Source organism: Ostrea edulis, chromosome 8 (genome assembly GCF_947568905.1).
Source record: "Ostrea edulis chromosome 8, xbOstEdul1.1, whole genome shotgun sequence".
Classification (NCBI taxonomy): Eukaryota; Metazoa; Mollusca; class Bivalvia; order Ostreida; family Ostreidae; genus Ostrea; species Ostrea edulis.
The window spans coordinates 63,664,028-63,687,665 of NC_079171.1; the positions used below are offsets into that span (position 1 = coordinate 63,664,028).

The window sequence follows — 23,638 nt, forward strand, 5'->3', positions numbered from 1 at the left end:
GTCGTGGATACAGATTAAATTGTAGGTTTGGATTTCCTAGAAAAATAGTTTCTACTACTAGAATTTTACCAAATATTGATTTACTTAGCAAATCAAAAACCAAATTTTATGAAACAAAGCGAAATCAAGAAAGCACTTTCATTAATGACTTAACATTTTTAAAAATATTGTGTTTATACATTATTTGCATTCATTTTGGGGAGTGTAACGAAGAGTTATTGCCCTTTCATTTTGTGTAATGAATAATTTAATGTACAAAATATTATCCCTTCAGCATGTCAACAACGCAAAACCTTTGCATCACGATATCTTTTTCTTTCTTTTGAAAGTATAGTACCACTTCTTTTCTTTTTGCAATTTTGTATACTGATTTTGAAAAAAACAATGAACTTCTGCAGAAAGTCATGTGTTCTTCTTTTACTCAAATCCAAATAATTAAAAATGCTTAAAAAATTGGCGGCCGATTTGATGCTTTGCATCAAAATTATCTTGTCTAGTTACTGATACGGTGTATCTGTATATCCACATACCTACTTGTATGTCGCTAATTTAAAAAAAACAAAAAAAAACAAAAAAACTATAGGAACTTTTCAATTTCGGGAGAGTCTTCATATGAACGGAAAATGTAGTGATAATCTATTTGATGGAATTTACAAACTTAGACGGAAAGTAATGCAGCATTGAAAGTGATACAGTTTTGGTTTTACAGTCAACTAACTTATTTGAAGCGAACAGCAGTGTCACTTTTAGAAGCGCACATTAATTGCTAAATCCAGTTGAAGCTGAAAGTAAATTTTCAGACATGAAGGACTGTTCCGAGCTTCGGTAATGGCGTCAGTAATATTCAGCCCAGCCGAAATTCAGCAGATATATTACGTAACTCCATCCCCTTATAGATCTATACGGCGCAAAGCTGTCACGAAGGGTAAACGTTCTACAATATTAGTGATACAAAGGGTAAATTAATTATGTTTTAGCTGGAAATAGGAAATTAACGCTAATTAATTGGAAATGCAGCGATGATAGTACAACATTTTAAGCCCGTTAAAGTTTCCTCCTCGTATAAAAACAGCCGCCACATTTTCATTTTCTTTCAATAAATATCCAGATTGTGATGAAATCTTACCTTAATCAAGAGAACTGTTGACTGAAATCTAATTTCATCACTTCAAAAATAATCAAAACAAGGAAGTATTATTTTGATAGTATCGGGGATTATGAGAGAGCATATCCGCTCTTTTAACACTGCAATATATTTTCCTATATATAAGTACTAACCTCATCGAAACTCGGCATATATCAAATCGACGAGATTCAAGGCAGCACGTATCTTGGAAATGAATCTCGCCAGAGAACACGTGGGTTGGAAATATACATCAACATAGAAATAGACATCACCAGGCAGCACGTGGCTTGGAAATAGACATCGTCACAGCGCAGGTAATGCGAGATAAGCTCTTGAATTTGTCTTTACAAATTTATTAATAGAAAAAAATACCCCGGATGTAGCCGTCGGAAGTGACAGATCTGTTCTCTTTGAACTTAAACATCAGGGAGACGGGATCTGTTAAATGTGGACAACTTTATGTGAGACAGCGTACTTTACTGAACCGGGAGAACCACCATTCTTTATTTCATAGACCGGAAGGACCACCATTCTTTATTTCATAGACCGGAAGCACCATTATTTTTTACTTTATAAGACCGGAAGGGACCACCATTATTTATTTCATAGACCGGAAGGACCACCATTCTTTATTTCATAGACCGGAAGGACCACCATTATTTATTTCATAGACCGGAAGCACCATTATTTTTTACTTTATAAGACCAGAAGGGACCACCATCCTTCTTCAGAATACTTTCCTGTTCGAGTTTTACTCAGTAAGTCATTTTCACAGAAAAAAACAATGGTGTTTTTATCTCCTATCTAGATTGACTGTTCATGTTTATCGAGCAACATCTATCTCTTATATCGAGGAAAATAAAACACCATATACAACTCCATACTCATATAAAACTCCAGGATGTGTTTAATGAACCGCTAAATCAAGGACATGTGAGGACGCCTACACGTCACCAAATTTAGAGTGAGAAAAGTCAAACGAGGATTTCCCAGTCATTCGTGTCCGATACAGGTCCACCCTCTGTTTGGAAAATTCCCATAATTCATAGGTACTGTATACATTCCTTAACCAGCATCATAGCATGCCGATTTACTGTATCGTTTATATTTCGTTGAGACCTTTATCTATCTGCATGTGATTAGTTTTTGAAATCGAGGCAGGCTACTGATACTTAAATTGATGCCACAGGGGATTCAGCAGTCTCTTTACAGTCTGCATTTAGTAAATTCTCTGGTCGTTAAAATAATCTTATTTACAAATACAACCTGTCAATAGATGGAATGCTGTTTGTTGTTTTCATACGGATAACGCCGTTTACCTGATCATGGTAGGGCTCACGGAAGTTATGACTGATTAATAGGGGATGTTTACTCCTCCCTGGCACCTGATTCCACCTCTGGTATATCGGCGGGTGCGACCGGTCGACAGGGGATGTTTACTCCTCCTGGGCACCTGATCCCACCTCTGGTATGTACACGGGTCTGTGTCGATTAAACAGGAATTATGAGATTGATCGCAGTTTGTTATCTACACCTTTTTTATCTAACCATTGAGCCATCCATATCGATATCATGGTTTGGCTCGACCGGGATTGAATCCGAGACCCCTGTATTACTAGTCAGGTACTATAACCATTGAGCTACCGTGACCGGTCTATCGGAGACCCTTGTATTACTAGTCAGGTGCTCTAACCATTGAACTACCGTGATCGGTCTATCTGAGACCCCTGTATTACTAGTCAGGTGTTCTAACCATTGAGCTGCCGTGACCGGTCTATCTGAGAGCCCTGTATTACTAGTCCGGTTCGATAACCATTGAGCTACCGTGACCGGTCTATCAGAGACCCCTGTATTACTAGTCAGGTGTTCTAACCACTGAGCTACCGTGACCGGTCTATCACAGACCCTTGTATTACTAGTCAGGTGCTCTAACCATTGAACTACCGTGATCGGTCTATCTGAGACCCCTGTATTACTAGTCAGGTGCTCTAACCACTGAGCTACCGTGACCGGTCTATCACAGACCCTTGTATTACTAGTCAGGTGCTCTAACCATTGAGCTACCGTTACCGGTCTATCTGAGACCCCTGTATTATTAGTCAGGTGTTCTAACTATTGAGCTACAGTGATCGGTCTATCTCAGACCCTTGTATTACTAGTCATGTACTATAACCATTGAGCTACCGTTACCGGTCTATCAGAGACACCTGTATTACTAGTCAGGTGCTCTAACCACTGAGCTACCGTGACCGGTCTATCTGAGAGCCCTGTATTAATAGTCAGGTGCTCTAACCATTGAGCTACCATGACCGGTCTATCTCAGACCCTTGTATTATTAGTCAGGTACTATAACCATTGAGCTACCTTGATCGGTCTATCTGAGACCCCTGTATTACTAATGAGGTGCTCTAACCACTGAGCTATCCAGGTGCTCTAACCACAGAGCTATCCAGGTGCTCTAACCACTGAGCCATCCAGGTGCTCTAACCACTGAGCTATCCAGGTGCTCTAACCACTGAGCTATCCAGGTGCTCTAACCACTGAGCTATCCAGGTGCTCTAACCACTGAGCTATCGAGCTAAAGTCCAGGGGCCCGTTTTGCAAAACAACTTACCACAAAGGCGCAAGTTTTAAATTGTGTTACACAGTTATTAGTTTAAAATGGAGGAATTAAAACGTTCCTGAAACTTAATTTTCAACATTATTTCTTCACTGTTTTACATTGGGGTGAATTATCTTACAGTACGCGGGAGAATATGTAATGTTGGTCATAAGCCGTAAGTTCTGTAGTAAAATGCACCCCAGGTCTATGAATTTAGCGTCCTCAGAGCCCAAATCACTACACAATACCAAACAGCTGAATTATGATTCGTTTTGATCATTACGATTAATTACACGTAGTAAATCTGTTTGCGATCTGTCCATGTATTGCACAGTTTCCGTGTGTCCGAGTTCCGTGGTTTGATAGAGGGAGACGAGTAAAAATAGAAATATGCGAGAGGAGGACACCCTCTCCCCGCGCTTCAGTAGTATTTGTCAACTAGGTGTTGCAGTAGATACTTTGTGGATTTTTACAAAGAATTCTTTATTTGAACGATCAAACTTGCTTTGACCTACATTAATTTTCCTGGCGCAAGCTGGACAGCAGTCTGGATCAAAATCACGACTCTGTCATGCTACATAAACATACTCGCATACCATCCAAAGTATTTCCCTTTCTGTAAAATTCTCCGCTGCATTCAATCTATAGTCAGGCGCGTAACTGCCTATACACAACTGCGTGCACTTTGAGAGAAATAAAGAGAGAGAGAGAGAGAGATCTGCCGTTTAAAAATATCTGTGCCTCAAAAATAATTTTGCGTAACATAATTCCGATTTATGATTTAATCAACATCATTCAATCAAATTCAAAATTCTTTTTGAATTTCAAATCACCAATCTTTTTGTTTTGGAAATTGACAAAATGCACAAAAAATAGGTGATTTCATTGGTAAAACCCAGGGGCTTCCGCTTCCTGTGCCCTCACCAGTGCTTTGCCCTATACCAACTGGGGACCTCAGGGCGTACTCTGTGTTCACTTCCTGTTCTCTCTTGCTTCGCGCCGATGAGTAAAACATTTTGTAAAAACCAAAAGTATAGCCTTGCAAACTGTTACGACATGAAGCTCGGTATTGTCGGGAAATAAAGTTCTCTATAACGGGGGTACATTTTCGCAAGATATTGTTGTCCTCACCTGTTACAACAAGTTTGTGATACTGTAGTTTATGAACAACATTTCTCAATAAAGACAAAGCCCGTTGCTACACTACGCACGGCATCAAACAATGGAACCCAGAAAATTTGCAGGGGATGGGGTCCGTGTTTATTCCTTTTCTGCATTCCAAAAGAGCGGGATTGAGGATGCCAAAATGGCAAAAAATCACCTTTTTTGTTAAAAATATTCAAACAGGGAGGGAGAGGAGGGAGGGGGTTGCAATCCCCACTGAATTCGTCACTGTGGTCAATGTGTTCATATAAATTAAATCTAAAAAAAAAAAAAAGAAAAAGAAAAAAAAAGGGAAATAAGGAAGGAACCATGAGGAAGTAACCTACATTATATTTGACTGGATGAAATATCCTATACGCCTTAAGTCTTGAGTACTATATTGATTGTTTTTTTTTTGTTTTTTTTATAAAAATCAGATATATTGAATAAAGTGTTAGTATTAAGCGTCTACTTGATACGGTGTATGATACCATACATTAACAAATCTCGCACAGCCCTGCTTGTTTCACAACGAAAAGGGCAGTAAGGTGCACGGTTACACTATACCACTATAAAATTTCCTGTCTATATTCAACGTGTATGACTACACTCTTACTGCAAAGCCAACTCGATGGGCATATTCAAACTGTGTAACGAACAAATAGAAATAAAGAACAAAAAACACACCATAAAACAATGCCTTAGATAGAAAGGGGGCGGGAATGGCCTGGGGTTTCAATTATTCGCCCCCCCCCCCAATCTCCCCCTCGCTTTCCTTATTCATAATTCAGAATTGAAGATGTCATTAATTATTTGAAAAGATCATTAATTTAATTGTTGCGCTCATCAAATGAATTGATGATATTTTCAAACGATTAAAGATACCTTCAATTATTTGAAGTTTATGTTAATTTGGCGCTTCATATTATACATGCATCCAATTTATATAAATGATTTCATGACCAGTAGATATGATTGATTGATTGAATATTGTTTAACATCCCCCTCAACAATATTTTTTGATAAATGTAGGTAAAATGTATTTTGTGAACATTTTTCTTTCATGAATCATGCAGATTTGGACAAATCAAATTCCTCTATCATATACGTACTTGCGGCTAGAATAGGTCATCAGTACCCCTTCCCCCGGGATCCGGGTTAGAACAGGTCCTCAGTACCCCTTGCTTATCGTAAGAGGCGACTACATGGGGCGGTCCTTCGAATGAGACCGCAAAAACCGATGCCCCGTGTCCACAGCAGGTGTGGCACGATAAAGACCCCTCCCTGCTTAAAGGCCATAAGTGCCGAGCATAGGCCTAAATTTTGCAACCCTTCACCGGCTATGGTTGACGTCTCGATATGAGTGAAATATACTCAAGAGGGACGTTAAACAAAATTCAATCAATCAATCAAATCTGTCTTGTAACACATGACTGCACAAATTTGCGAGCCAATAACAATATAAATAGCATGTTAACTTATTGATTGTTCGATGTCTCTATTGCTGTATCTTATATAGGCAATTTGTTTCATGATTGATATCACAATGTCAATTCTGTACCACGTGACTACAGAGCACTGGGGCATTAATGACTTATTTCTTTATTTAAATGCAAAGAGTTTTTAACTCAATTCAAAGAGAAAGGAAGTATAGCTTACGGAGTGTACATATATATTTTATATTTCAGGTCAACAAACTTATTGGCATCCGTCAACTCCTACACCATAAGGAAATCAGTTCCCAGTTCCGGGTAAAATTTATTAACTACATACGTGAGCACGATATTCGTGAAGAGTTTAGAAATACGCTGTCTAAAGTACAACGTTCATGTTGGTGAACTTCCACCTCTATTTCTAGTCTCTCAAATGTAGGAGAACTACAGCTGCTCACGTGATTCCCAAACATCAAATTTCTCCAGGTCACAGACTTCTGCAGTCGGTCACGTTATTCATTTCTCCACGTCATTCACACTGAATCTCCAACATTACGAGTGGAATTCTTATCCGTCAAATTAGAAATGGGTAACTCAGTCAAATACAAGGTGGATCCGGATGTCGCATCGTCCAGCAGCAACGAGAGTCTACCGTCACCTAGATGTTACCGGTATAATATGACTCAAGGCAAAACTCGAGGTCAACAGGTCACGCCAGTGATAATGTGGGAACTGCCATGCGACAACTTACAACATCTGTGCTGCAGCATTGATGGTACAGTCTGGGTCTGTAGACGTCCTCAAATTCTCCAACTAGGCCCGAAAGGTCAAAGTATGTTTCTTCTGGAGGTCAAAGTTGAAATTTGTGGCCTAGCAGCAAGCAACCAGGGTGACCTAGTTTTTACAGATGGAAAAAATAAGCGGCTGATCAGCACAAGATTTGATGACGATGTCATCACTAAAAAAGTCATGTCGACGGAGGAGTGGTACCCGATAGGCGTCTGTTGCGCTGGCAATGGTGACATCATCGTGGGGCTTTTTCTTCCGGAGGAACAGGGACGAGTCACGAGGTACTCCGTCACGGGTGAAACGAGAGAAGTGATCCAGAAAGACAGTAGCGGGAACCAGCTGTACAAATTCCCCGCGTTTCTCGCCGAAAATGGAAACGGGGACATAGTAGTATCGGACCACCTAAAACGAACGGTAACTGTTGTTGATCGCTGGGGGAGGTACAGGTTTACTTATACGGCGGGCGAGCTGAACAGGCAGGATACCGTTCCTTTCCTCCCGTTCGGAATTTGCTGTGATTCCTTTTGGAACATTATTGTGGCAGACTGTTGTAACGATTGTGTGCATCTGATTTCAGTGAATGGGGAATTTCTGCATCTGCTCTTCGACAAGTCGTGTGGATTATTTCGTCCTGTGGCACTGTCTATGACACAAGACCGTAAGTTGTATGTTGGAGACAGAAATGGGATAAAGATCTTTAAAATGGACGGTTTACAGACATCCAGAGAAGTTTGTAAAACCTCTAGGGCTAACAGTTTATCGTCGATGGGAAACAACAGGACTGGAAGAAGTAATGATTGGAAAATTTCGGAGAGTGCACAAGTTCTGATTAGTTCGGGTAGTTCAAGCCTAAAGAAAACAACAGAGAGAAACAATCCGACTAACCCTGGCTTTTATAACAAAGCACAAACAATGCCTCGTTTGAGATCAAAAGCATCTGAGTGTAACTTTGACGTCATTACAACAAACCCCGAAAGCATCGGGGATGCAAAGAATAGAAAAAATATTCTTGTCCCACCAAGCACCATTACGTCTTCACCATCAAATCGGTCACAACCTTTGACCTCTTCCAATTCGAACGTAACAACATCTTCTATCACCTCAACAAGTCAAACTAACGCTATGTTAACGCCTCATTCTTCAGCGAAAAAACCCACGTCACCAAATAACTCTCCTTCAAAATTAAAAACAGGGAAATCAAAAGAATCCTACAATGTGACGCATTCCACTGTGTCGTCAAACACTATGACGCATTCCACTGTATCGCTAAACTCTGTGACGCATTCCACTGTGTCATCAAACACTATGACGCATCCCACTGTGTCGTCAAACACTGTGACGCAATCCGCTGTGTCATCCAACACTGTGACGCATTCCACTGTGTCTTCAAATACTATGACGCATTCTACTGTATCATCAAAGCAAAAGGAGTCGTTGACTTCCAGCACAACAACGAGCACAAATGTTTCTTTCATTACTTCCACGGCATCCCCACAAGCATCAAGATCGCCAATATCATCCACTGTTCCGACAAAGGTAATTTCTTCTGCTGGGAGTACCATTGTGTCATCAAGAGAAAACGTTTCTTTTGCTACCAAAGCATCTTTAATAACATCACCGTCACCCACATCTTCTAATTCACCAACAAAAGCAGTTTCTTCTATAGGGACATCGTCAAGCAAAATGTCTTCTTCCCTTCCTTCATCTTCTTCAAGAAACCTCTCAAGTCCTATCGTGCCATCAAGTGGATTGACAAATGCACTGTCTTCCTCGGGGAATTCAAATGAAACGGACAAAGCAATGATGTTAGCGGCATCGAACAAGTCGCCATCCGTAACAATGCCCATTTCGCCACAAAAGAAATCGACTTTAAAATCATCAAAAACAAATCCAAAGCCCGATATCGCGAAACCTACGTCACCAAATGCACTTAAAAGTAAATCAACTACTTTAGTGTCTTTTGTCGAACCAGTGACGTCAGTGATATCAATGACGTCAAAGCCGTCTGAAACATCTGACGGTAAAAACGTTAGTATATTTTGTAACGACACTCCTGAGAAAGGGTCTGGATGCGAGGATTCATCACAAAAATCTATCAAATCCATTTCTAGGAAAACAGAAAATGCACAGAGTGAGAAAAAGCCGACCATTGCTCCTGACGGTAAGACAGGACTTAAAGGTACTTCAAAACCTGCACCTCTAACTGCAAAACCAACGTTGTCCAAAAGTCCTAAAAAAGTCGAGAAAGTACATGTTGCAAGCCAAAAAGAGCATTCTGCGCAAAGTAAACTATGCGAGTCTGTTAACGACAAACAGTCATCCCACGTTTCCGACAAAATGAGAGAGACGGCACCGAGCAAGTCGCCATCAAAGGGCGGGAAAAACTATAGAGATTCTAACATCATCGAATCGACACGTATATAGGATTCCTGTCAGAGATGACGGGGATTAGAACTCAGTTATCTAAAACAGACGTGTTATATTACTGGTAGATTGATTAATTAAGTATTGTTTAACGTCCCTATCGAGAATATTCTTTTCATATGGAGACGTCACCACTACCGGTGAAGGGCTGTAAAATTTAGGCCTATGCTCGACGCTTACGGCATTTGAGCAAAGAGGGATCTTTATCGTGCCAAGAGGGATCTTTATCGTGCCACACCTGACATGGGGTATCTATGTTTGCGGACCACCTTATCGTGTTGCCTCTTACGACAAGCAAGGGACACTGAGGACCTATTCTAACCCGGATCCCCACGGGGGGGGGGGGGGGGGGGGGGCACTGAGGACCTATTTTAACCCGGATCCCCACGGGGGGGGGGGGCACTGAGGACCTATTCTAACCCGGATCCTCACGGGGGGGGGGGGGGGGGACACTGAGGACCTATTCTAACCCGGATCCCCACGGGGAGGGGGGCACTGAGGACCTATTCTAACCCGGATCCCCACGGGACTACTAATTATTGACCATGGGATTACTGGTAGAAGGCCAATATGTAATTATTTTTATGCTGAACTTCATGGACACCATGTGAAATGTATTTCTTCATAAACTTGTTGTATTAAGAAGGACCAGGAAACAAATGGATTTCGAGGTCCGAAGGTTAAGACCATAACTAGATTTCTGAAATCTTTTGGACGCCATTTGCAGTATTTGACATATCAACTTCATATATTTTGGAATCATTGTCTTTCGTGGAGCTCAATTTCATAGATTCCATGCGTTCATGTTCATGTCTTCCTAGAATATAGAAAAACAAAATACACATTTTTAAATAATTTTTCAACATACAAAACTATATGCACAAACTTGTATCCCCCCCCCCCCCCCCCCAAACAAAACCCGGTAGAATTCTTAGTAAATTAACCTCTAAAATTGGCCTCCGTGGCCGAGTAGTTAGAGCATCGCGCTCAAAATCATCTCTGTCGGCGCGAGTTCGAATCCTGCTTGCACCGGTACGTGAGAAAGTTTCCCAATTTACTTTCGGAAGGTCGGTGGTCTCTTCCCAGGTACATTGTATCTGGATTCTTTCTTCCACCAATAAAAACTGGGCGCCACCAGATAACTGAAAAATTGTTGAGTGTGGCGGAAAACATCAATCAATCAATCTAAAATTGGCCATCGAGGATTTGAATGATTCAACAGAATGGCTGGTGCTAAGCGGATGCCATTCATTGATTTTTTTGTCAAAAGGTCAAAGGTGTTAAGTTCAAAACTGACAGTATTACGAACAACTGTAAAGGGAAGTGGTTCTCAAAGCAGTGTGACCGGTTAACAGGGGATGTTTACTCCTCCTAGGCACCTGATCCCACCTCTGTCTGTCTGTGACCGGTTAACAGGGGATGCTTACTCCTCCTAGGCACCTGATCCCACCTCTGTCTGTCTGTGACCGGTTAACAGGGGATGCTTACTCCTCCTAGGCACCTGATTCCACCTCTGTCTGTCTGTGACCGGTTAACAGGGGATGCTTACTCCTCCTAGGCACCTGATCCCACCTCTGTTGTGTCCAACTAGTAATTGTTAGGAATGGATATGTTTTTGGTTATAAGGAAAATCATTATACAATTACATTATTCATATACACATGTAGTATTCTGATGTTGTGTAAGTTACTGGTAAATGTATTGATGTTATTGCATTTCTTAAAACACTTGTACTCCACGAAATTGTGAATCTATAAAAATGACAGAATTGTTCATTCTTGACATTTGTTTGTTTGGGTTTTTTTATGAAGCGAAGCGCAAACTACTACGCTAACATGCTTGGAAATTTGCAAGCTTCTGGGTCTTGATGAATAAATAAAATGTTTTTGAATAATCATGTTTTAGTGCGAATATTCGCTAACCTTCAAACTCGATTTTCTTTACGCTGTTGTGTATGGAATGAAGACACTTCTGATCGTCTGCTGTTCCATCACATTATAGCTTGATTCTAATAGTTAGAAAGGTTCAGCAAAGATCTCTTTATGAATTGAATTTATGAGTGTTTCACACAATACTGTCTGATGTGTTTCATACCGATTGTTAGACCGTTCTTGGTACACCGATTTTGACTACGAATAACTCCGTTTACCTGATCAAGATAAAGGGCTCACGGCGGATGTGACCGGTCTACAGGGGTGCTTTCTCCTCCTAGGCAGCTGATCCCACCTCTGGTGTGTCCAGGGGTCCGTGTTTGTCCTATTCTTAATTTTGTATTCTTTACAGGAATTATAAGATTAATCACCGTTTATTATTTTCACTTTTCCCTGTCTCTTTCAATATGGGACCTCCTTAAAACATCACACCTATTTGTATTTTAAAACCACACACTCTCTCTATAATTACGTGCAAGTATTCGAGCCATGCCCTCTATAATTACATGTAAATATTCGAGCAACGCCTTCGATTATTCGAGTCACGCCCTCTATAATTACACGTAAATATTCGAGCCACGCCTTCTATTATTCGAGTCGGCGTGACTCTATAATTACATGTAAATATTCGAGCCACGCCCTCTCTCTATAATCCCGTGTAAATACAAAAATGCTAATCGATCATAATTATCATATCTTTATTTTTGTGAATTTTGCTATGAAAAATCCTATTGTGTCTTTATCATAGTCCGCCATTTTGTCACACGGAGTGTCACGTGATGGGTCAAACACCTGTATCAGCTGTCTTTGTTCATCTGTTAATCCACGACACTTCCTACCAGCAGATCCGAGGACCGGGCACTAGAACAGAAATAGCATTTTATTTGTAAATGAAACACGTGGTTAAACTGAAATATTAGCCTTCTCATTCTTTCTGTGTGGGTCACCTTATTTCATTGGAGTATTTATTGTGTGTATATATGAAAGGTGAACATAAAGAACAGTGATCAATCTCATAACTCCTACAAGCAATACAAAATAGATAGTTGGGCAACCGGTTCGATACGCAAGAGCTTGTTTTGCGCATGATCAGTTTTTAAAAAAATCGAGACAGGCTACGACAAACAATTTGATGGTGCACGGGTTTCAACAGTCTAGTTTAAGTCAGCATTTTGCAAATTCTATGGTCGTTAAAACGATCCAAGTTGCCGATAAACCTATCATTGGGTCAAATGCTGTCTGACGTGTTTCATACCGATTGTTAGCCTGTTCTTGGTACACTGATTTTGACTACAGATAACTCCATTTACCTGATCAAGATACAATGTATAGGGCTCACGGCGGGTGTGACCGGTCGACAGGGGATGTTTACTCCTCCAAGGCACCTGATCCCATCTCTGGTGTGTCCAGGGATCCGTGTTTGCCCAACTATCTATTTTGTATTGCTTATAGGAGTTATGAGATTGATCACTGTTTGTTATCTTCACCTTACGTTCATACCAATTGTTAGGCAGTTCTAGGCACTCTGATTTATCTTCATCGTTCATATACACCAAGATTCTACTGACGGTGCAGGTGGTGGGGAATAGTGAATTTGTGATCATTGAAGAGGTATACTCTGGATAATGACCGTTGTAAATAATGTAAAACTTATACGGTATCAATTTTGATGCACCAGATGCGCATTTCGAGAAATTATGTCTCTTCAGTGATGCTCAACCGAAATGTTTGAAATCCGAAATAACTATAAAGTTTTAGAGCTATTATAGGGGAAAACAGTGTGCCCAAAAAGGGGAGTCAGATTCGTTGAAGGATAAGAGCTATGCGTGAGGGGGATAATCCTTAATTTTGAAATGAATTTCTAAATTTTATAACAGCAATTAAATATACATCCGTATAGTAAGCCCCCCTCAAAATGGAAAAAAAAAATCCATAAATTCCTTGAAAAAAATCCCAATCAACTTCATTATTCATATAAGACATCCGTAATCTGTTCTACAGTGCTAAATATATACTGTGCACAAATTATGTGATACCAATATTTTCCTCCTAATCTTCGTTTGCAGGGGTACAAATAATCTCTCTCACCGTTCCAATTCAATGACTGATTTATCTATAAATACTTTATCTTTTAAGAACACCATCAACTCAAATCAAGTTTCTGTTTTTTATTTCATTAGATTTATATTTTCAGAGTTTTTATTTCAGGAGTTTTCATCCTGCATGCATGTATTCTTGTTTCCTTATTGAGCTGGTTAAACAGTCCCTAGGGAAGGTTCGCTTACACTATCAAGCACTTCCTGGCCACCAATACACTAGGGAAGGTTGTTTTAGAATACAAATCATTTCCTGGTCACACAACACAATGATCGACACACCCTTACACAGGCATTCACAGATTAAACTATAGTCAGTTATTTCCCTAATCAAATACTAACACAAAAACAAACAAAAAACTACAATTCAATATCATTATAGTTGATTTCCTGTAAATTACCCAGGCATTATGAGTTATTTTTGTTTGATTTTTAAACATCCCACTGTGGGGAGTCATCACAAAACACCCATGTCTAAACCAGTTTACCTGTAAGAAGGGTTCATATTTTATAAACGTGTTTCACACCTGCTTCTCAGGAGTGAGCTCATGCAAGGTGAAGATAACGAACAGTGATCAATCTCATAACTCCTACAAGCAATACGAAATAGATAGTTGGGCAAACACGGACCCCTGGACACACCAGAGGTGGGATCAGGTGCCTAGGAGGAGTAAGCATCCCATGTTGACCGGTCACACCCGCCGTGAGCCCCACATCCTGATCAGGTAAACAGAGCCATCCGCAGTCAAATCATCTCAGAAATTAGGGTAAACCTAAACCTGGTCTTTAAATGTTAAAGGTAGTGTTATTCTAACTATGGAACACCACATAGATGGAGTAGAAAGTAGATCTTATTGACCAACTGTTTTTAAGAGGCCGTCCACGGAGATATCAGGCAGTAGCTATAATACGGCTGGCACATGCAATTCCCCAAAATTTTATTCATACCCAATAAAAGTTAAGGTCATACGCTAATTTTATCGTATGTAAAGTGAATTTCACAAAAAACATTGTTAGATGCCAAAACTTGGCCTATTTCATAAATTCGAGGACACTATATAATCTATAGAAAATGATCATTTTGTAAAGTTAAATAATACCCAATACAATAAAATTTGTCCAGAAAGTATAAACAATATTTGAAGGAAATTCCTTAATAATTAAGATGAAACAATAAAATTGCTGGGAAACAATGCTGTTGTTGAGCATTTACTGACAGAAGTAGCCAAAAAGCCAGTAATTTGAGTTACCTCCCTTGGCGTAAAAAATGTAAAATGATCCGAAACTTGCATAAATTGTAATTTTCGAAGAAAACAGTATTTATTTAGAACATTTTTCACTTATCTCGATTTTTTTATCAAGTGTAAACGTGGAATTATTATTATTTTTAATTTGATGGTGAAAAATAAATATTCTGCCCGGACCTTATCAAAGTTTCGTGGGTAAACAGATATGGCTGACAAGTGATAGAAACGTAAAGTTTTTCTAGGAGTGGTCCTTATTTTAGGGACTTGTCAACCCTTAATAATTGTTCAAAAGACATAAGTGGATATTCAAGATATTTTAAAGTTGGAACTGCGTGTAATATTCTACCGAGATTGACCCCCTGCTGTACAGATCGGGGTACTTCGAATTCGACGTAAAAGTTTAACTGTTTAAACTATCGTGCACGGTGCAGATGCTTACTAGTATGCCGAGGTCATTGCGATTCTTTGGGGATTTACTGGAGGCAACCACCACCAAATGTTGTTATCTACTACACAAAGGAAAGTGTAAAGCAGGCAGAGCAGTAAACTTCAATGTTTCAAGGGAAATATTTGTTCCCGTTGGAAGTGGTAAGTATAAATGTCGAATTTTCTCTGTTATTTTTCTTTGAAAACTGTCTTTGATTGATAGACAATTTTGATGCAAGTTCTCATGATGTGTCAATGCAAACAATTCATTTGATGAAATGATTCTTTTTAAAATAATAATGATAAATCCCCACAGTAAAAACAACATTAAATCAATCGGGGGGGGGGGGGGGGGGGGGGGGGGGGGGGTTGTTGTTAATGTAGGGATTTTTAAAATCTGTACTACAACACAATGTTTATCCACAAATCATTGAATTAAGAAACAATAGAATCACACAAAAACAAGATGAAAGTGGTGAAAAGTGTTTATTGTCCTGCAAGCTATGTACATATCAGCATGCATGCATAAAAAATAATATATATTAAAATTATATCAAATTATTTTTGACTGATTTTTTTTTACTAGCTTCTTTTCACATGTGTTTGTTTTTTTGGATTCCTATATTTAATAACTATTAAAGGATGAATGAATCAGTGTGAGAGGGTAGTATATGTACATGTATGTATGTGACAAAAACCGAATAACAAATATAAAAAAAATAATGATATATATTTATTCATGTAATTATGCAACTATAAGAACCATTATGTGGGTGGGGGTAGGGTGTGTGTTACAGGTTGATGTATATCATTAATTTCTCTAAATTTAAGCTGAATGGATTATAAAATTCAGATGGTTTAACGTGACACAAAATCTGATGATTTATTTGCATGCACACAGGTACTAAAGTGTATTAGTGTGACATACATGTATATACCAATTACCAAAGCTTGATAATGAATACAACGCCCATTTCATTACAGATTTGGAAAATAATTATAGTCAAATCACCCCTACTGCAAGCCAATTATCAGACTGTATCAGTGAGTATATTTATTTATTTCAATCAAGAGATTTTAAATTCAGAACATGGTACATCTGACCTTGTCATATTGTCATAATTCATAAATTATGTAAGTTTAGAACTATTACAGATAAGAGCTTAATTCCACATTTGACATGTATATTTCTTGAGACAAATCCTGACCAAAGGCATCCAATGTTATGATGTCACAATCCTTTTGTTTTAACTCACTTGACAGACATACATGTAGAATATAAAAACTTTAACTTTGACAATAACATAAGAATGGTTAGAGATGGGGGTTGGATATTTCAGAAATGTGTGTTCCTTCATGTCATATGATAGTAACATTTTTACCTTACGACCTTGACCCTTCATATTGCAAGTTTTATGTGATGTCACCATGCCACACACAACACATACATGCATTTTTAATTCATGACTGTTATCAAAGATTTTAACCCACTCGACAAGTTTTAAACTCTCTTCAGACAATTCTTGTTTAGATAATTTCAAATACTAGCTCATATATATATATATATAATTCAGAGGTGATGTTTTGAAATCAGAATGTGCTTTAATTTTTGAATCAATGAATATATAGTTTTTTTGTTTTTTTTTAGCTCACCTGAGCTGAAGGCTCAAGAGAGCTTTTCTCATAAATATTTGTCTGGATTCTGTTGTCATCATTGTGGTAATAATTTTTCCCATTTTCATCTTCTCCAGAACCACTGGCCCAATTGAATGAGATTCATTTTCGTTTAAATGAAAGGTCATGCCCCCTTTGAAGGGAGATAATCAAGAAAAGGCAAAAATAGGATGGGGTCGTTTAATGTAATGAAAATATGCAAGCATTGCCAGGTTGTGTAGATTGGAGTTAGTTCAATTCATGACCTGGTTGTAGGGCAAGGGGGGGGGGGGGGGGGGGGCAATGTCTGTCTGGAACTTACTCATGTTAGTATTAAGGCTCTCATATTTCATATTTTTATTCCTTATAATAAGACATTTCTTTTGATATCAATTTTTTTTTTTTATTTTTGTGTTTGGCCTACTTTTAACAAAATATAACCTACAGTAGACAATTCTCCTGAACTATATATAAGGTAGTCTAGCCTTTTATGTTTAGCATTTAGATATCTTATGGCAAGAACTTTCATTTGATACCATGCTGTTTGATATTGTGACCTTGGTTTTGAATTTTAACCCAGATTTTATTATATTGATATTTTACATAAAGATATACAAAATGTGTATATTCTTTATTACCAGACTTTTAATTTATTACCTGACCTTAGTCTTTAAAATAGCATGATTTTCAAAAACTTTAAATTGGTATATAGTTTCTCAGTCACTTTGGATTGGGCTTTGATATAGATTTCACATATTATAGATTACTAATGAAAAGAGCTTTACTTTTGAACTTCTGACTTTGACCATGTTGACCTACTTTTGAAAAACATTCATTATTACCAGATCTGTTATATCTTGAGGGATAAGGTATTGGGTTAGTTTGTTTCACATGAAATGCCTAATGACCAGAATTTATTTTATATCATGACCTTTGACCTTGTGACTATATCAAACCTATGATCTTGACTTTCTTAGTGCATTGCTTACAGTGCTATTTAAACATGTTCATCATTTTATTTCCATTAATTTACACAACTGTTGTTATTTAGATCTCAGCTGAGTCCAAGATAGGAAGAGGCTTTGGAGAGAACACAGAATTACTACAGACAAAAGACTTGTGAAGTTATAAGGGGAATTGCAGAACTCATAGCTCCACTTCAATCTAGATATGTTGACAGTTATTTCACAGAAACACTTTGCAGCTGAAAAAGATAATCAAATGATGACCACTACTTTAACTCTATGGTTGCAGCATATTTCAATTTTTGAAGTGACAAATTTTATTCCTGTTTGTGAACCAATATTCAAAAGAAACACTGCTATGGCATTAGACATAAATTAGAAGAGAGTGGTGGGGTGGCAAAATAAGATTCCATACTGTGAAATGTATCAATTGTTAATATACATGTATCAATATAAATTCAGTGCCAATTTTCATAATTTCTAGGGGAAAAGTTTGTTTGTAACAAATGTCAGAAATATGTACTAGCTCTTACTTTGCAAACCATGCTACTAAGTACCAGGCATTAAGACATGATTTGTTTATTGTCATTTGTTAAACAGAGACAGATCCAGTGATTTGAAAGGGGGGGGGGGGGGGGTCCAGAAAAATGATCTAAAATCTGCATTAGGTCATATCCATGAATTGATAAAGTAAATATGTTTATTATTGATTGCTAGTTACATGTAACCTTTTATGCATCAGTTGAAGATACTTTATGAACATTTTCTGTCACTGGGTAAAATTCAACAAACATTTTGTGTATCTGGAAGTGGTCAATATATATTTCAACATCAGAGTAAACATGCATTAAAGCAAGTCTGCCAATCTGATGTAAGCAGAAAATGGAATATGGCATGTTATTTCATGAATGAAATGCTTTACAAGAGAGTCAAAAAATTTCTGGTTAATGCTATTAAATAACTATCTAGATGTCCCAGAGAAAAGGAGAGGGTGTTTTCTACCCCTCCCCCCAACCCCCTCGGGATCTGCCAATGTCAAGTTTGTAATGTGAGTGAATGATTTTAGATTCTTCATGATAGGCAATTTATTAAAATTTGATTTACTGATAATTTTAACTTCATATATGTGTGTTAATTAATGGACTATTATCTCAAATCCTGTGTCAGAAATGACCTCTAAAAATCAACATTGTAAAATTTTATACAATGAATTACATAGGCATTTTTTTTTTGCCTTTATTATATAGAATGTATACAAAGACATGAAATTTATTTCTGAATGTTCATATGTTCTAGTAATTTTTCATGAATTTTAATCATTTAATCATTGATTTGTTATATCTACTTCATATTTATTTCTATTTATGTAGTTCAACAATCTTCATTTAAGTAGTTGACCTTTTTGCACTTATTGAAAATTTTGAGATTTCAGTTCAACTTTTCACCATCAAACCTTGCTTTTCCCACTGAATTTATTTTTGTAACTTGAAATACACCTCTTCAAGTTTCTGGTTATACATAATTTATTTCTTTTGAGACATTGTATTGGGTTTTGTGAGATCTTATATTTTGATCATTATTTTGTAAAATATATTGGTGTGAAATATGTGCAATTTTAACAATTAATAAATTCATTCATTGGATGAATATACACACAAAAACCCTCTTAGTTATTGCATATAGTGTATATCTAACATATAAAATATTGCTTTTCTCTATTTTTTAGTTATATGACATTTTAGAGCTGTTCAAACATAGCACTTTTTTCCAATATTTCGTGACCTTTTTGCACCGAAAATTATCTCAAAGTTGTTTTTCCATGTCGAACCCAAACATGATAGAAACTTTTTATTTGGCAAATTTCATATTGGGGTCAGTAGGAACCTGTGCACAAAGTTTCATGAAAATCTGAGAGATAGCATGTGCCGACCTCTGCCTGATATCATAATGGACACCCTCTTAAGACGACCTAGAATTATCCGTGATATATTAGATCATTTTCTTTTTTATGATGAGGAGGGTTTTCGTGTGGGATTTCGTTTTTGTAAACGCGATACTCTCCGTATAATGGACATGCTTGGAAATCGTCTGGAACCAAATCAGAGAAAACTAATGTCCTCAGCTTTTGATAACCTTAAGATGTTTTGCTACAGGAGCATTTCAGCAAGTGGATGGAGGGTATATTAACTATCAATTTGTTGAGGAATGATCTCGCTAACTGCGGAGGAGAGCTTGTCAATTGTCCTTTCTAAAACACCGCCACCAGTTTTTGATCTCTCTCGATCTCTCTCTCTTTGTTCCTTCGCCACAGCAGACTTGCTTCTTGATTTGAAGTTTTTCCATAATGATTTTAGCTGAGTGGATGTCCTGATGTTTACACCATTTCTACTGTTAAATTCCTTAGCTAGGTTTTCCCATTCCAAATTTTTTTTGTTAATCATTTTGACATCAGTAGCTTTGTTTTCATTTATATCCTTTTTTGACCCAACTAAATCAATAAGGGTACACATTTCTAGTTCTGTAAAATTTGGACCATCATTCCCAGCCATTGTAATACCAAATGAAAAAAAGCAAACAGAACATGAGTTCAGGTAAAACCAGTTTTATTTTAAGTGTGAAACACTGGTGAGGTTTATGTGAGCTCAGCTCAAATAGGATTTAAACCCGGTTTACCTGAACTAAGCTTAGTCCATAAATCTAGCTTACCTAAGACACAGGTGTGAATATGGGCATACGACTTTCAAAAAATTAAATCCTTCCTTACTTAAAGAGGTTCGCACCTGACATTTGGAGTAATGTCAATTTTTTGGAAAGTGTATTTTTGATTTCTACATTGAAGGAGAATTAGGAAATTAAAAAGAAAAACGGGTCGCAACGCTTGTTACTGAGCTATAGTGTTCTAAACATGACCTTTTTGCACTTAAAATTTATTCAATTAAACTTGATTTTTCTGTTAGTGTCAACACAACATAAGCAACACAAATCAATCATTACATAAAATAGATACATAATCATGTCCTTTAACACTACAGATGAAAAAAGAAATGAATACTAGTAAAGGAAATAATGACCTTTTTGCACTTGATATACGAAAAACTTCATGATATTAAAATTGAGAGTTTAAAAGGACATATTAGGAGTAATGTCAATTTCTAGAATTTTACATAATTTTCAAGGTCTGATCTTCCAATTTAAAATGCAACTTAAACAAGAGGCCCATGGGCCACATCGCTCACCTGAGTCACCTCGGTCCATATCAGAAGATTTTCCATATCTATTTGCATGTAAAACCGTAGTCCCTATTATGGCCCCAAACCTTCCCCTGGAGGCCATGGTTTTTGCAAACTTGAATCTACACTATGTCAGAAAGCTTTCATGTAAATGTGAACTTCTTTCGCCCAATGGTTCTTGAGAAGAAGATTTTTAAAGATTTTCCCTATATATTTGTATGTAAAACTTTGATCCCCTATTGTGGCCCCATCCTACCCCAAAGGGGGGGGGGGGGGCATGATTTTAACAAACCTGAATCTGCACTATATCAGAAAGCTTTCATATAAATCTCAGCTTTTCTGGCTAAGTGGTTCTGGGAAGAAGATTTTTAAAGATTTTTCCTATATATTTGTATGTAAAACTTTGACCCCCTATTGTGGCCCCATCCGACCCCCGGGGGCCATGATCTTAACAATTTATAATCTGCACTATATCAGGAAGCTTTCATATAAACCTCAGCTTTTCTGGCTCAGTGGTTTTTGAGAAGAAGATTTTAAAATATTTTTCCTATAAATTTGTATGTAAAACTTTGATGCCCCCCTTGAGGCCCCATCCAATCCCCGGGGTCCATGATTTTAACAAACTTGAATCTGCACTATATCAACAAAACAAAACAAAAAAACGAAAAAAAAGAAGAACAAAAAAAAAACAAAAAAAAAAACTTTGACCCCCTATTGTGGCCCCATCCGACCCCCGGGGGCCATGAGTTTAACAATTTAGAATCTGTACTATATCAGGAAGCTTTCATATAAACCTCAGCTTTTCTGGCTCAGTGGTTCTTGGGAAGAAGATTTTTAAAGATTTTCCCCGATATATTTGTATGTAAAACTTTGATCCCCTATTGTGGCCCCATCCGACCCCCGGGGACCAGGATTTTAACAATTTAGAATCTGCATTATATAAGGAAGCTTTCATATAAACCTCAGCTTTTCTGGCTCCGTGGTTCTTGAGAAGATTTTTAAAGATTTTCCCGATATCTTTGTATGTAAAACTTTGATCCCCTATTGTGGCCCCATCCGACCCCCGGGGGCCAGGATTTTAACAATTTAGAATCTGTACTATATCAGGAAGCTTTCATATAAACCTCAGCTTTTCTGGCGCAGTGGTTCTTGGGAAGAAGATTTTTAAAGATTTTCCCGATATATTTGTATGTAAAACTTTGATCCCCTATTGTGGCCCCATCCGACTCCCAGGGGCCAGGATTTTAACAATTTAGAATTTGAATTATATAAGGAAGCTTTCATATAAATCTCAGCTTTTCTGGCTCAGTGGTTCTTGAGAAGAAGATTTTTAAAGATTTTCCCTATATATTTGTATGTAAAACTTTGATCCCCTATTGTGGCCCCATCCGACCCCCGGGGGCCATGATTTTAACAATTTAGAATCTGCATTATATCAGGAAGCTTTCATATAAACCTCAGCTTTTCTGGCGCAGTGGTTCTTGAGAAGAAGATTTTTAAATATTTTCCCTATATATTTGTTAGTAAAACTTTGATCCCCTATTGTGGCCCCATCCGACCCCCGGGGGCCATGATTTTAACAATTTAGAATCTGATATAAGGAAGCTTTCATATAAATCTCAGCTTTTCTGGCTCAGTGGTTCTTGAGAAGATTTTTAAATATTTTCCCTATATATTTGTATGTAAAACTTTGGCCCCCTATTGTGGCCCCATCCAACCCCCGGGGGCCAGGATTTTAACAATTTAGAATCTGCATTATATAAGGAAGCTTTCATATAAATCTCAGCTTTTCTGGCTCAGTGGTTCTTGAGAAGAAGATTTTTAAAGATTTTTCCTATATATTTGTATGTAAAACTTTGGTCCCCTATTGTGGCCCCATCCGACCCCCGGGGGCCAGGATTTTAACAATTTAGAATCTGCATTATATAAGGAAGCTTTCATATAAATCTCAGCTTTTCTGGCTCAGTGGTTCTTGAGAAGAAGATTTTTAAAAATTTTCCCTATATATTTGTATGTAAAACTTTGACCCCCTATTGTGGCCCCATCCAACCCCCGGGGGCCAGGATTTTAACAATTTAGAATCTGCATTATATAAGGAAGCTTTCATATAAATCTCAGCTTTTCTGGCTCAGTGGTTCTTGAGAAGAAGATTTTAAAATATTTTTCCTATAAATTTGTATGTAAAACTTTGATGCCCCCCTTGAGGCCCAGTCCAATCCCCGGGGTCCATGATTTTAACAAACTTGAATCTGCACTATATCAACAAAACAAAACAAAAAAACGAAAAAAAAGAAGAACAAAAAAAAACAAAAACAAAAAAAACTTTGACCCCCTATTGTGGCCCCATCCGACCCCCGGGGGCCATGAGTTTAACAATTTAGAATCTGTACTATATCAGGAAGCTTTCATATAAACCTCAGCTTTTCTGGCGCAGTGGTTCTTGGGAAGAAGATTTTTAAAGATTTTCCCGATATATTTGTATGTAAAACTTTGATCCCCTATTGTGGCCCCATCCGACCCCCAGGGGCCAGGATTTTAACAATTTAGAATCTGCATTATATAAGGAAGCTTTC

The 23,638-nt window shown here is 37.8% G+C and overlaps 3 protein-coding genes and 1 long non-coding RNA gene across 6 annotated transcripts in view; 2 read left to right on the top strand and 2 right to left on the bottom strand.

Annotated features, from left to right (window-relative positions):
• Positions 1 to 1,411, bottom strand: part of LOC125660704 (uncharacterized) — an 18,962-nt gene extending 17,551 nt beyond the window's left edge. The window contains exon 1 of the mRNA XM_048892444.2: positions 1,279 to 1,411. Coding sequence (XP_048748401.2) covers positions 1,279 to 1,283 — 5 coding nt within the window. The 5' untranslated portion in view covers positions 1,284 to 1,411. The remainder of the gene's footprint in view (positions 1 to 1,278) is intronic.
• LOC125660702 (mucin-2-like) lies at positions 1,297 to 11,290 on the top strand. Of its 2 annotated transcripts, XM_048892438.2 has the most exons (3): positions 1,817 to 1,884; positions 2,027 to 2,175; positions 6,560 to 11,290. In XM_048892438.2, exon 3 carries the CDS (start codon positions 6,890 to 6,892, stop codon positions 9,515 to 9,517), a length of 2,628 nt encoding a protein of 875 aa, XP_048748395.2. In that variant the 5' UTR covers positions 1,817 to 1,884; positions 2,027 to 2,175; positions 6,560 to 6,889; the 3' UTR covers positions 9,518 to 11,290. The 2 variants fall into 2 exon arrangements, with proteins under 2 accessions (XP_048748396.2, XP_048748395.2); XM_048892439.2 differs by lacking the exons at positions 1,817 to 1,884; positions 2,027 to 2,175 and adding an exon at positions 1,297 to 1,440.
• Positions 11,291 to 12,129: 839 nt separating this feature from the next.
• Positions 12,130 to 23,638, bottom strand: part of LOC125661267 (tRNA (cytosine(72)-C(5))-methyltransferase NSUN6-like) — a 30,722-nt gene continuing 19,213 nt past the window's right edge. For both annotated transcript variants that reach the window (XM_056146635.1, XM_056146636.1), the window contains exon 10: positions 12,130 to 12,309. In XM_056146635.1, coding sequence (XP_056002610.1) covers positions 12,139 to 12,309 — 171 coding nt within the window. In that variant the 3' untranslated portion in view covers positions 12,130 to 12,138. The remainder of the gene's footprint in view (positions 12,310 to 23,638) is intronic.
• On the top strand, positions 15,583 to 21,841 carry LOC125648689 (uncharacterized). The gene is made up of 2 exons (XR_008797742.1): positions 15,583 to 16,261; positions 17,922 to 21,841. It is a non-coding gene; the product is annotated as an uncharacterized LOC125648689 (long non-coding RNA).

Coding starts and splice junctions, on each gene's coding strand:
- LOC125660702 (XM_048892439.2), top strand. CDS start 6,890: ATGGGTAACTCAGTCAAATACAAGGTGGATCCGGATGTCGCATCGTCC.